The sequence below is a fragment of the Xyrauchen texanus genome, chromosome 2 (genome assembly GCF_025860055.1).
Source record: "Xyrauchen texanus isolate HMW12.3.18 chromosome 2, RBS_HiC_50CHRs, whole genome shotgun sequence".
Taxonomy (NCBI): Eukaryota; Metazoa; Chordata; class Actinopteri; order Cypriniformes; family Catostomidae; genus Xyrauchen; species Xyrauchen texanus.
The window spans coordinates 28,645,367-28,659,616 of record NC_068277.1 but is presented as its reverse complement, the minus strand read 5'-3'; the positions used below and the strand labels follow the sequence as shown (position 1 = coordinate 28,659,616).

Genomic DNA, 14,250 nt, shown 5'->3' with positions numbered 1-14,250 from the left:
TCAGTACACAGTAGGAAGTATACAGTATATGGTGCTCAGTAGGCAGTATACAGTATATGCTGCTCTGTATACAGTACACAGTAGGTTAGTATACAGTATATTCTGCTTAGTATGCATTAGGCAGTGTATGCTTCTCAGTACTTAGTACGCAGTATACAGTAAATGCTGCTCATTACACAGTGGGCAGTATACAGTAAATGCTGCTCATTACACAGTAGGCAGTATACAGTATATGCTGCTCAGTAAGCAGTAAGCAGTAGGTTAGTATTAGTGCTGCCCCCGATAGTCGACCAAACCTTAGTCAATGAGAAGAATCTTGGTCGACCATATTTTGATTGGTCGGTTGTTCTCAGAAAAAACTCCACAGGAAACTGACGAACTACCAACGTATTACCGCTGGTTGGATGCTAGATGGTACTATGGGGTAATTTTCATTAAGTAGGGTTAGGGTTAAGCCTTCACAATAAAGCAAGACACCTTGATTTCAAACTTTGAACTTGATTTTTATTTATTTTAACTAAAAATTCAAATGAAACTGGAAAAAAGTAAGAGCAATTAAAATGTGTTGGTCAACTTTTTGAAAGATGGTTTTACAACTGTTGTCAACATCTCTCTGGCAAAGAACCTACTTCATCTGTGCATTCTCTACCAGATGGGTATTTCGCTGTCAATACATCGTGTGTGAATACATTTGTTTTGTTCCCTTATTTATTATCTCTCTCTCTCATGTAAGGAATGATACTGTATGGGGGTTCAGGAGTATCCCTGAGAGAAAATGTAAAAGTCTGATGAATGGACCATTTTATATTTTCATCATTTCAGGGTGGTTGAGAAAGACTAGGGTACAAACAAGTAATTTTATTGTCTTTCATTGTCATTCATGCCAGAGATGATGACATCAGATTTATTTAACAAAATTAGAACAGAAATCTATTTGTTATTAAAGGCTCATAACATGCTGATTAATAAAGCTACAATTAGAAGGAAAAAACATTATGGTCAAAAGACACTCTGGAACCACTTTAACTTATGCGGGGCCTCATGTCTACTCACATGCGGGGGGAAAAAGGCAACGTGTGCAGAGTGGGACAGGGTATAAATGAGGTGTGTTCGTTGCTAGAGAAAAAATTCAAGAATACAGCGCAGAAAGATCAGAGCTGGTGTACACAGCACTTTTGTTTTGTCGTGCTGCTCACAAGAGACGATGAGATGGTCCAACCGTCGCCATGATATCTTGTGGTCCACATGGAATCAATCCGGGGTCCTGACCCGGAGTTGGACTGTGGTGACTGGCGTAGCCTAACCGTGCGTTCACACCAGAGGTGGCGAGAGCGTCAAATCGACCGGAAGTCATTCAAATTCAATGACAGCCAGCAGACGGTGGCGAGAAGCGGCGTGGCGAGTCTTGGGCGGTGTGGGCGTCAGATGAAAGTTCAAGTGCAGTCAACATTATGGTAATGAGCTGTGACACGGTTCGGCAGCAACCTATTGGAATATAGAAGTGCTCCGCTCTTGCAAAGTCTAGCGAACACAACAGTGTAAACTTTGGTTCCCACCAAACATTCGTTCCGAAGATAAAATGGAGGAGAAACTAATTATTGCCTTGGCGGGTTTCCCAGTAATATATGATCTGTCCCTGTTTGCTTACAGGGATATAAAACAACCAAGACCACAGTTATTATTACAAATGTATTTTATTTTGAAAACAAACAACTATAATTTTAATTACTTTCTGCCATCGATCGATTTCTTATTTTCACATTTTAAAGAGTTCATGAGGATATACGCTACTTTTGATAGGTCGGCAAAAAGTAAATGGTCGACATGTCTGGATGTTTAAATTGCGGCCCCTTTAAATATAGTTCACAAAACAAAGCATTCTGAACAAACATTGCCGCCTATTTCAACTACGTCAGAGCGTCCTCGAGCGTTGAAGGCAGGGCAGCCAGAGCGAATTTTGACGCTCTCGACGCTTCTAGTGTGAACGCACGGTAAGCGTTTGCAATGCAGCCAAGGCTAGCAACTTCATACAGTCTGAGAAAGCCGAACTGCTTGCGTTTTTAGTGGCATGCACCTGATCGTCTATATGTAGAACACAGGCTAAATAACGAAAATTACTAAAAAGCTGATTATCGATATAATGTTTTTTTTATCGGAATAAATATCAAGATCGGTTTATCGCCCAGGTTTAGAATACAGTATATGCTGATCAGTATTCAGTATGCAGTATATGCTGCTCAGTAAGCAGTATGTGCTTCTCAGTAATACAGTATGCAGTATATGCTTCTTAATATGCAGTAAGCAATATGCTAGTATACACACTGAACGGGTCCAAAGAGAGGGTGAAAAAATGTATGCGAGTCAATTTGTCCATTGTTTAGTCACATGACATGCCAGAGCTCCCTCTGTCTCTGCAGATGATGGTAGCTGTGTGTGGGTCCATGCCCTGCCTGCTGGCCATGTGCTTGTATTTGGGTGTTAAAGAATGTCTTATTGGAGGAGCTTGAGGCAGACATTTGCCCAGGACTTGCCTTGAAACATCATAAACGTTCTGACTCGCCTGCTGATTTTGCTTTGTTTGTATTGGGTTGTCCATTTGTGTAGCAGGCAAGCCAGAGAAAACCGAACATATCCATATCCTATGACACAACCCCTACCAGCACCCACGATTTGTATGAATGACATTCACCATAGATTTTTTTTTTTTATTAGATTTTTCTTCCTCCACTTGCACACATTTTCTCTCTTTCTGTGCTCCAGGGAGATCAGCCATCTAATTTATTTTTCTAAAGGTCAAGAGGACCGTTATCCCTCTTCACACAACAGGACTGGAATGCTGTTGAAATCATGCAATTCTGCTTTAATATGGCTTTAGTGATGAAAATGAGGATGGCAAAACAAGTGTGCGTGTGCATTGTGTGTGTGTTAGTATGGGTATGCAGGAATGTGGGGTTGTTTGTTTGTAACTGTAAATGCTGAACTGCAGGCTGTGTTTGTGCTGTGGACTGTGGTGTGGCTTGGTCTGGACTTCAGTGATGGGGGAGGGAAAGGCTTTACAGCGCAGGAAAACATCACGTGGCCAAGGTCAGAGGAAAATGAGGGTCTTTATGTGTGTGCACATTTGAGCTGTGAGAATAGGTGTAGTTTGCATTCAGTGTTATTTTTTTGCAATCACATTTGGTGCCACAAGTAGTGCAGAAAATACACACTTCTGCTTTTAGGATTCAGTATTCTTCATTTATTCAACTTATATTAAGGGGGAAAATATATCATTTAAATTAAAAAATACTTTCAAATATGAAAAATGTTTAGACTTCATGGCAGCATTTGTTAAAACAAAGAATCTCATGAGAATCACCATTGTGAATAAATACAAAAAAGACTGCACGAATGATCCAGACTAGATCTAAACTTCTCTTAATCTCTTTCTGTGGGATGGATGCAGGTAGCAGGTTGTTTTTTAGTTGTGCCTGCTCTTCTCATTTCTATACCCTAAATCTGCCCCCGGATCCTGTTTCAAACCTGTTTATCTGTTCACCTCTCTTATTAGCTTTTGTTTGGCTTTCTTCATCAGTTTGTTTAAAGCTGATTGAGTGAGCCCTAGAGGTGATATTGCTATCTGTAAACATGTTTTGGAAAATACTCTGTTATAAAATATTACTGATGATTTTAGATTACTATAAACAGTCATAATGTAGAGCAACAGGGTTCATTTGAGTTTCTATTTGTATTTTTTCAACGATTTTCAGGTGTAAACTTAATTTTCATAATTGCTGTCCAGTAGGTTAGAAACGGATCATGCCTTACGTTCTGCCAGTGGGAGGTTGTTAATTTCTTGACTGACAGGTTTCCCTGCTGAGTTAATGGTTCCAGCAACTAAGAAGCACATCAAACATGATTAAAAACATAATTCAGTCACTGGGCCGGGTTCTTGTGGTCTTGTCAAATGAGCATGTTCAAATGAAAGCAAAACCAATGAAGATTGTGTACAGTGTTCTGTTGTAAATAAACTTTGCTGCACTTCCGGTTGTATCACCGATGTGTCAGTTCTCGCATGAACATGCCAACATGCTTAAGTCACATGAGAGGCTGCGTGAACTAGGGTTGCAGCGAAATACCGGTTTCATGGTATTCCACGGTTTGAAAATTGAATACCATGTTCATTTGCTTTTCTACGGTATTGAGAATACAATGCAACTGGACGGAGAATCGCACATGCGCATCTCCTTTCCTCGTCTGCCTGTCAGACTCGTCAACTTGCGACACACACACTCATGCAGCGGAGCAAATGTCAGAGAGAAGCCAGTTGAGGGGGTCTGACTTGTGTGTGTGTGTGTGTGTGTGTGTGTGTGTGTGTGTGTGTGTGTGTGTGTGTGTGTGTGTGTGTGAGAGAGTGTGATTGTGTGAGAGTTAAAGCAGTGTTTCTCAACTGGTCTATTCGGACTGGGTTGTGGACAGCAGGGAAAGAACAATTCCATGGTTGAAGATATTTCGGCGGCCACGCAAGTGATCTACTATTTAGGACTGCCGAGTCAGATTTAATGATAATCTCGCAAACAGCTAAAGCAGACATGGGCAATTTATGGCCCTCAGGCTGGATCAGGCCCTCCACATGGTTTAATGTGGCCTGCAGCTAATTTATCGTAAAAGCTTTTTTTTTTTTCATTGGATATTTTAGTTAACTTGCATTGGGACGTCACACGTCTCCACAAGCGTTTAACATGATCAGGGTTGCCAGATAAGAGACGAAACACCCCCAGTTTGGGATTTATACTTGCGCAAATTGGAAATATTTAGCCTAATGTTATACTTATTTTGTGCAATCTGGCAACCATGCACGTCTCGCTTTCCCATTTGAAAAAACTTAGCGATATGTAGTGCAATATTCTGCTCAAGGAAAAGTGTTATACGGCTACTCTGTGTCCTTGCTTGTGATGTTTGGTGCTACTAATTTAGCAGGTAAACCTTCTCAGTGATTAAATTATATATGAAAGTAGATCTCGGCATCATTGACACACGGAGGGGTAATCACTGACATGCGAGCAAAAGCAAGCCAGAGACTAATATGTATTTGTATTTTTTATTTGTGCAATTTAGAAACGTTGATGTCCCTTCGCACCTGTATGTTAATCTAACTCTTGCAGTAATCATTTGTCATATTCATGCAGCCTGTGTTATTCAGTTGTGTGCTGAAACCATCGAGGAGATGGCACTTTTAGCATGTAAACGGGTAAAGTTTTAGAAAAAAACATGTAAACTCGCCTGCTTTGCAACAAACATGAAATGTTCTATACATTTTTTTATTATTATTATAACAGACCCCTGAAGTAGAGATGGTAAAATAAATGTATAAGCTCAGCCTTAATTCAGTTTTTTAATGCCTGATAAAAAAGAATCTATCTTTGTAGAGCAATACAGAATACAATTGCAGAATAGTCCCATTAGTCACAGATACACTTCAGAAAATTGAGTACACAAGTATTTCTGGGCTTAAAAGTTACAAAAACCAAATCAATGCAGAACATTGTATCTTAAAAGTAATACAATGTGGCCCCCTATGCACTACTTAAAGCCCGATGTGGCCCCTTTACCAAAATGTATTAAAATATTAAGAATTACACACATCACCTTTACAAATTTGTTTCACGATTTTACATGAGTAAAAGTAACTGTTATATTTTGACAAAATGTTTGTTTAATTTGAAATAATCTAAAGACCTCATTTTATATCAAAAGTGGCAGTTGTAGTTAACTTTTCAAGATATGTTTCAGCTAGTATTTATTTTTCATAAATACATTAATTTATTATTATTATTATTATTACTATTATTTAAGACTAGCACACTGACCTAACCATGGTAATGAGGAGCCTTTCCTTCTGTGTAATATGTGTATAAATATTTAATATTAGGTAACAAATGGGATAATAATGGGCTAATATAAGTAAATATGCTCTTCAGTTTTTAAAAGGGGAGAGAAAACTTCCTGTAGATTTTGTTGTTGACATCATCAACAAAAATAATGTCACTTGATGCATGTCCTTGTACTGGAAAACCATGAACAAAACTTTGCAACATAAAAGGAAATGCAACCCAGGATACATTATATACAGGTTATGTTTAATCTATGGCTGGTCGACACTTGACGTCCAATGTAAAATCTGGTCCTGAAGCAAAACCAGTTGAGAACCACTGAGTTAAAGGTACAGACAGGAGCAGTCTGGCTGTGCTGTCACGCACCTACAGTATATATTAACTGTTAATAATCATAGGACATTACTTTAAAAGCTCACACAGCTGATGTTATTTTTCATTTAGTAGTTAATTTAACATGCTAATATGTAAACTAACATGCTTTAGTTATATAACATGTTATAGTTACATGATATTTCTTTTATCATGTTTATAATTCTGTTTGCTTTCTTATTTTTCTATTTATTTTATTTTCAAAAGGGAGACTTTTTTTTACACATACTTCAATAAAATAAATGGTTTCAAGTTTCAATTATAATAAAGTGTTTGCTCAAAAATAAATAAATAAACCTTCTGTTTTCACTAATAATAGTAATTGTGTAATACCGTATACCGTGAAACCGTGATATTTTCTGAGACGGTTATCATACCGTGAAAATCTCATACCGTTGCCACCCTAGCGTGAACTCTGTCCTCTCATGAATGCACATTGTAAGAGCGGAAGTGAACATTTATATTGGAAAGGGACATAAATACTTATCTGTTTCTCACCCAAAGCAAATCATATTGCTATAGAAGACATTACTTTTAACTACTGGAGAGCTGGCCACCGTTCACTTGCATTGTATGGAACTAAAGAGCTGAGATTTGTTTTCGTTTACGTTCTGCAGAAGAAAAAAGTCATACACATTTGGGATAGCATGAAGGTAAGTAAATGATGAGAAAATTTTCATTTTTGGGTGAACTATCCCTTTAAGCTAAATCATCAGCATTTGTTACATAATGTTGATTACCACTGAAAATTATTTTGACATGTCCTTCATTTTCTTTAAAAAAAGAAGCATTTTACTTTGAGGCACTTTCAATGGAAGTGAATGCGGCCAATTTTTGTAGGGTTTTAAAATTTTAAAGAAATGTGATAATATTATAAAAGCACATACATTCATTCGTCTGTTAAAACGTATGTATTTTTGAGCTGTAATGTTGTTTAAATAGTCATTTTTAGTGTTTTCAGCTTTACGTTGTCATGGCAACAAAGTAGTATAATTGGCTATAACTTTAAACAGAAAAGGTTAGTAAGTCATTTTATCACACTAAAATCATGTTAACACCTATATATTTTACATCTTGAGGCTATACTTTTGAAACAGACAATATTTTAACAAATACGAATTGGCCTCATTCACTTTACTTTGTGCTTTTTAAAAAATATTTGTGGTAAACAACATTATGTCACAAATGCTGTTGATTGAGCTTAACTTGTATTAAACCCAACAAATTCCTTTAAGTGCAGCAGCTGGTCTAACTTAGTCTTCCCACACACAGGGGTTCAAGACATCTCTAGGCATTTGACGCATTCTGCATGGACCTCTGTTTGGTCATTTTTACTGAAAAGAATAGCTGCATACTATTAAGAGTGCCCCCAAAAAATATGTCAAGACTCACTTTCAAATTCTGCACAGAGGCCCTCCTCTGACCTTTACACACATTTCAGGAAAATGCTAGTGTTGATCGCATACTCTGAGCCCTCCCACTTCAAAGCCCGCCGTTGTGAGACTTACAGGCAGAAGAATTCCAACAATACGTTTGCACTTCCTGGGTAATTAGAGATGAGTCCCAAGAGTCTGGCTCAGACTATGATTCTATCAGTTAAAGAGCAGAGTAGTTTCATACACAGGCTCCAGTATTCCCCAGCACCAATGTCTGAATCTACATGAAGTGTGTCGCTACTGGGGATGTGCCAGGGCGGTCGACTAATCAACTAGTTGTCTAACAACTGACTTGACTACTTAGATTAATATTTTTAGTGGTGGTGGTTTTAATGGGAGACACAATTATCAAATTGGATGAAAGACCCAACTTTTTTGAGAGCCTTTATGCATGATGATAACTTACATTTTTACATTGACATTTTATGCATTTGGCAGATGCTTTTAACCAAAGCGACTTACAGTGCACTCATTACATGGACAATTCCCCTGGAGCAACCTGGATTCAACCTTACTCAAGGACACAATGGTGGTGGCTGTGGGATCGAACCAGCAACCTTCTGATTACCAGTTACGTGCTTTAGCCCACTACGCGACCACCACTTCCATTATAACTTGCTGTGCTTTACAGTGAATAGAATAGAACCCTTTATTTTTGTCACACATTATACATAAATTTTTGCATATATACAGTGACATTTTTTTGATGTCACATAAACCAATCCCAGCTAAGCTGGGGTCAGAGTGCAGTGTCAGCGCCTTGGGTCAGCAGGGCCCAACAGTGGCATCTTGGCTGTGCTACTTGGCCTTCTGGTCAGTAACCCAGAGCCTCAACCCCTGAGCAACCACTGCCCCATAACAGTTAGCACAGTAAAAAAAACTCTTGACTCTTTAATGTCCTGTTCCCGCAAGTATTCAAGTAAACATTTAGAATGTAATGCAACATAAAACTACTACAGGTCTTCACTGTATGATTATAATACATTAATAATTTTTAAAGCTACTAAAGTTACCCAGTCAAGAGCATCGAGTGTTTTCTTGTTGTGGTTGTTTTATTATAATTACACACAAGACAGCAGCCAGTCTGTTATCTTACATTAACACTTACAAGTTCAACATTTTAATAGAAATTTTCTTTTTCTTCTCCGCTGTTTACTTTCAATTTAGACAACACTTTCTCGGTTTACATGAATACCTCAACAAGACGGACATTTTGGCAAAATTTTGTGTTGCCCTTACCGTCTGTATATACCACTAAAAGGCTTCTGATCAGGGTCATGTGAACATAACAGAGCCTATATACATTATTATCCTTAACACCTTTGCACATCCCTAGTCTCTACATTGTCAAAGCTTTTTGACTATGAACTATAATACATTTACCTTTAACTTTATGATATTGAGCAGTGTTGTTTTCTGACTCGCATGTAAATGTTTATGTGACCGCATATCAGTTGAACTTTATATTAATGCTTGCCTCCTGTCCTGTACTTGTCGCCGAGACTATGGCTGATCCTGGCATACTGCCCCCACAAACATAGCTTTCGTACATACACTCCTCTTTTCTATTGGTCATTGCTTGTACACCACATTATGTAATTGTTTGCCCCCTAATTGAAAAGAAGGTAACTTTGTTCCTGACAACTCTCTGTGCTATACTTCCCTCCCTGTTGCCCCCTTCCAGTTCTCTTGCTATGTCTGCCTATGAGAAAAGCCTCTTCACCTGTAAAGACACGGTCACATTTACCTTCGCACAGCGAAAATCTGTGGGCAAAATAAAGTCATCTCCGTGCGATTGTGAATTTTGTGTGATGGACTTCCGGTGGTGAAGACTTCCCCTCACGGATTTTGCGTGGAGTTTAAGCTTGATGAACTATGACAGGTGAATAACCAGAGTGTAAAGTGCAGCATTAAAGGGATAGTTCACCCAAAAATGAAAATTCTCTCATCATTTACGCACCCTCATGACATCACAGATGTGTATGACTTCCTTTCTTCTGCAGAACACAAATAAAGATTTTTAGAATGATGGCTGAGCTCTGTAGGTCCAAACAGTGCAAGTTAATGGTGACCAGAACTTCAAAATCTCCAAAAAAGAGGTAGAGTAAATGATGAGAGAATTAAAAAATTTTGCTGAACTAACCCTTTTAAAAGAGGCTGCTTGGCAATTCGGTTTTTGCTGGTTTAAAACATGCTCAACTCCCGCCCACGCCTTCTTTGCCCGCAGAATTTCGCCATGCAAAGATAAATGTAACCACGCTTAAGAAGCCAAACGTGGTAGGGATGGATGTTATGTTAATAATGCTGGACAGTGCAGGTTCATCAAGATAATCAAGTCAGTGATCACAAAATAGCAAAACGTAGGACCTTCTATGTAATTTAAAAAAAATATATTATTCATTTGGCATCATAGAAGACCTTTGAGTTTCTGTGTGTAGATGACAGTAGATTTTTAATATGCTCCTCGTTTCAAATCTGGAGAAACGCTATTGTCCCCCTCTGTGTCTACTTGTTGCAGTCACAATGAATCTTATGCACTGTAATGATCAGGTGATTTTGTAATAATTTAAACAAGCCTGTTGTCATTGTAACAAAGATATACCAAATAAATCACAAACAAATCTAAAGTTTGTGCATTAGAATCTAAGGGAATTGGGAAAACATTGCCAGTACCCGGCCCTAATAATTCTATGTAACTTTTTATTTTACATTTGTGTTTTTAATATATTGGCCTTTCCACTCTCTTTTATAAAAGCAATGAGCCACTTAAGACTGTTTGTTAGAATACTAAATCAGTAGTTCTACTATTGAGATACTTCCAGTATGGTGATGTTCCGTGTTTTCTCTGTTTCTCTTCATGCGTTTTTTGTTAAAATTGAAAATGATTTTTATTACAATTTCTTGCGTATGCACATGTACTGTATGTGCTTTGTTTATCCCAGTGGGAAATTAAGGAAGCTGAGATGCGCGCTGTGTCCTTTATTTTGTTTATAATGACATACAATTTAGTTTCCTCTGTGATTGTTTTGTTTGAATTCATATATTCTGAATGAGGCCTTAGGATGTTTTCACTAATAGTCAGTCTTTTTTGCAATGAACTGCTGAGATTAGCTGCTTCTCTAAATATTTTGGAATTTATTTCATATTTTCAGTTATTTGATTTAAAAATGGGGAGATGACTAACACTGCCAAGACAATATAAAGTAAACTGCATTCTGGAGTCAGTCACTCCCCTGCTCCCAGGAGAATCCCTCTGCCCTCCATGTCTGTTGGCAATCATTTTGTTTTGATGTTTTAATGATGCAATCTGTGGTTAACAGGTTCAAAAGTGTTGTGTTGGGAGGCAGGGTGCCTTCCCTGCTCTCCAGACACAGTGGCTGGGGGCCTCCAAATCCCAGCCTGGAGAACAGCTCAATTCCCAGTCACACTCTGCTTTACGGCATCCTGGGCCACTGCGCCCCTCCTATGGAATCAAATCCTCACAGGATGCAGAATTCCAAGAGTGATTGCAGAATTCCAGAATAATTTATTTGGAAAATTGACATGTTTTATTGTTATTATTCATAAAATCGTAAAAAACAAAAATGATCAGGAAACCTGTCAAGAAAATGTCCTGTTCATATTTAATCCCAAATCATAAACAAATATTAAGTTATATTTAGCATAAAGACACTTCAGCCTAAATTTAGGACCATTACTATTTTGTACATTGAGACATTATATTCAGGACACCGTAGCACATTTCATTTTATTTTCTAAATGAAAAATATAATTTATTACATTTATTTTTTAATTTATTCTGGTGGGCAATAGGACATTTCTTGACAGGTTTTGTGAGATACACCCACATATAGGCTATGACTTCACGTGGGTTTTAATGAGCAAGTGAGCTCTTTGAAAAGAGCTGCTTTTATATGAAATGAAAAATGCACCTGGTTTAGCGCAGGAAGACAGAAAAAACAAGTGTTTGGAGGAGAATCATGCATGTAGTGGTCTTCTAATTAGTGCTCTGATTTTGCTGTAATACCTGTGGTGTGACTGATGAAAGCTAATGACCTCAGCCCATGGCAGGGTTGCATTTCAAATCATTACACACACACAAGCTCCTCCTCCTCCCTTCACACTGTTTACGCCAGAGAGCACAGCCTTGAGGAGTGGCCCTGCTCTGGATTCCTAAGGAGGGATGCATTCTAAGGAGTATATCATCTGTGTTTTTATGCGAGTGAGATGAGTAAAGAGCGCTGTTGCATAAATATGCGTCCTAGGCTGCATCCATTTCAAATTTTGATCCCCTTCCCTCGCAAACATCATTCATGGACTCAGATGTACGTCACTGCTTACGTTGCACGAGTATCTGTACACTACATGTGGAAGATGTGCAATGGGCAACTGGAACACCCTAAACCTTTGATCGCTGATGTAAATTTGTGGAATTATTTAGTGATTTTGGCACCTGAGAAAACAATGTTTTCAGAGGTTGATTTCAGAGGCTTATGTTTAAATCTTTTATTTTTTTCTCATTACATTGAATTGTTAGAAAGGATTCATCAAGATTTACACAAACGAAAATGTTAACATAAGAATGAACACTATAGCACAATATGTACGCTATATCTGTGTGATAAACAGTTTAAGGTAATTACAAGTATTATGTTGTTAAAACTCAATATAACTTTTCTAAACAGCTTAATTGACATAACTTCACTTTAGAGTTGTGTGGGGGTGGGGTTTATGAAGTGAAATCTACTGTCATGTCACAATCGAGTTGCATTATGGGATATGGAGCTGCCTGAAGCGTACATCAGAGTAGATTCGCTCCCTCTGTCAAAATCGAGGGGTTGAGGGTCTGTCAACAGAAACTTCCCTCGCTCACTGAGCGAAGTAGAATGGACTTCCAAAATGGCAGCGGGGATTCCCCCAAGGTGAAGTGCTTGGGGGAGTTAGCGAGTGGATGTTAACAGTTAAATGGAAAGCAGCCCTATTTATATTTGCACCTGTAATTTGCTACGAGTATATTCCAAATGGACACTTGGAGTCAACTATTCTTTTTATAATGTATATATTAATGCCTGGATAAGATAACACAAGGTACTGTGATAAAAATACACTTGGATTAGTGCACAGTAAGAATATCATTGTACAGTAAACAAAACAATATGATGCATAGGCTAATATTATTAAATAATATATAAGAAAACATAGGCTCACAGTCTTTTCTTTATTAAAATTATTGCAATACTTTGTTATATTATCCTTAAGAACAATAACAATAATAATGCTAATAAGTCTAATAAATGAATCAGTAAATAGGGAAAGTACAGGGGGTAGATCCAGTTTGGAGATTAGCAGGAACAGTTGACTCGCATGGAGGACATGGAGATCCAGATTGTTCATTACATTTTTGTTGTTGTTGTTGTTTTTTTCAGCAGGCAAAGTGTGTAGTTTTGTGTATCTGTATACAAACAAAATGTGTATAGTTGTTTGAATAAATAAAACAGGCTACTAATACTAAGTAAAAGAACTAAGAAAAAAATCAGATTATTTATGTGTTACACTTTTAATAATAAAAACAACAATAGTAGTAGTAATAATAATAGCTGCCGTGGCCCTTAACTTTGTATTGCTGACAGAATTTGGCCCTTGGTGAAAAATAATTGGGGAATCCTGCTCTGTTATGTTTCCTCTCTTTGGTTTATAAAGTGTGTGTGTGTGTGTGTGTGTGTGTGTGTGTGTGAGCGTGTATTTATCACTTTGTGGGGACCAAATGTCCCCATAAGGATAGTAAAACCCAAAATTTTTGACCTTGTGGGGACATTTTGTCGGTCCCCATGAGGAAAACAGCTTATAAATCATACTAAATTATGTTTTTTGAAAATGTAAAAATGCAGAAAGTTTTCTGTGAGGGTTAGGTTTAGGGGATAGAATATAAAGTTTGTACAGTATAAAAACCATTATGTCTATGAAAAGTCCCCATAAAACATGGAAACACAACGTGTGTGTGTGTGTGTGTGTGTGTGTGTGTGTGTGTGTGTGTGTGTGTGTGTGTGTGTGTGTGAGAGGAAAAACAGCTCTAGCTCATATGTCAGCTGGCTCTTATTTACGTTCCAGTTGATCATTCCAGTAGCTGCTAAAGTAGCTGCTGTAATGCCCTGCTGCATCTCACTGGGAACAATTAAATTCCAGGCCAAAACTACAGGCCTGCCCCTGTGCATGTCCCATTAAAGAGTCCAGGCCAGATTGAGTTTTAGTGTTGCTTTCTAATTGTTTCAAATTTGTGTTCATGTTAAGACGTATCTGTTGTGGGGGCCTGGGTAGCTCAGCGTGTATGAAAAGGGGAGAAAATCAATAAAAAAAGACTCATCTTTTGTGATCTGTGTGTTTTGCAGGCCACGTTCAGTGGGGAGCCATGGCAGGATGCACTGGGGCCCCAGCTGTTCCCAGAGTCGGGCTCAGGAGGGGCGTGGCCGTCATCGCCTGTCCACTGTCATCCAGCCACTAAGACAGAGTGCTGGAGAGGTGGTGGACCTCACCATGGACGAGGATGGTAAGAAGACATCTTTTGTTCATTT

General features: G+C 38.2%; 1 protein-coding gene across 4 annotated transcripts in view; it reads left to right on the top strand.

The window, feature by feature from the left end:
- The window catches only part of rnf111 (ring finger protein 111), a 62,986-nt gene that overhangs the window by 31,451 nt on the left and 17,285 nt on the right, over positions 1-14,250 (top strand). For all 4 annotated transcript variants that reach the window (XM_052090587.1, XM_052090571.1, XM_052090577.1 and 1 more), the window contains exon 4: positions 14,068-14,225. In XM_052090587.1, coding sequence (XP_051946547.1) covers positions 14,068-14,225 — 158 coding nt within the window. The remainder of the gene's footprint in view (positions 1-14,067; positions 14,226-14,250) is intronic.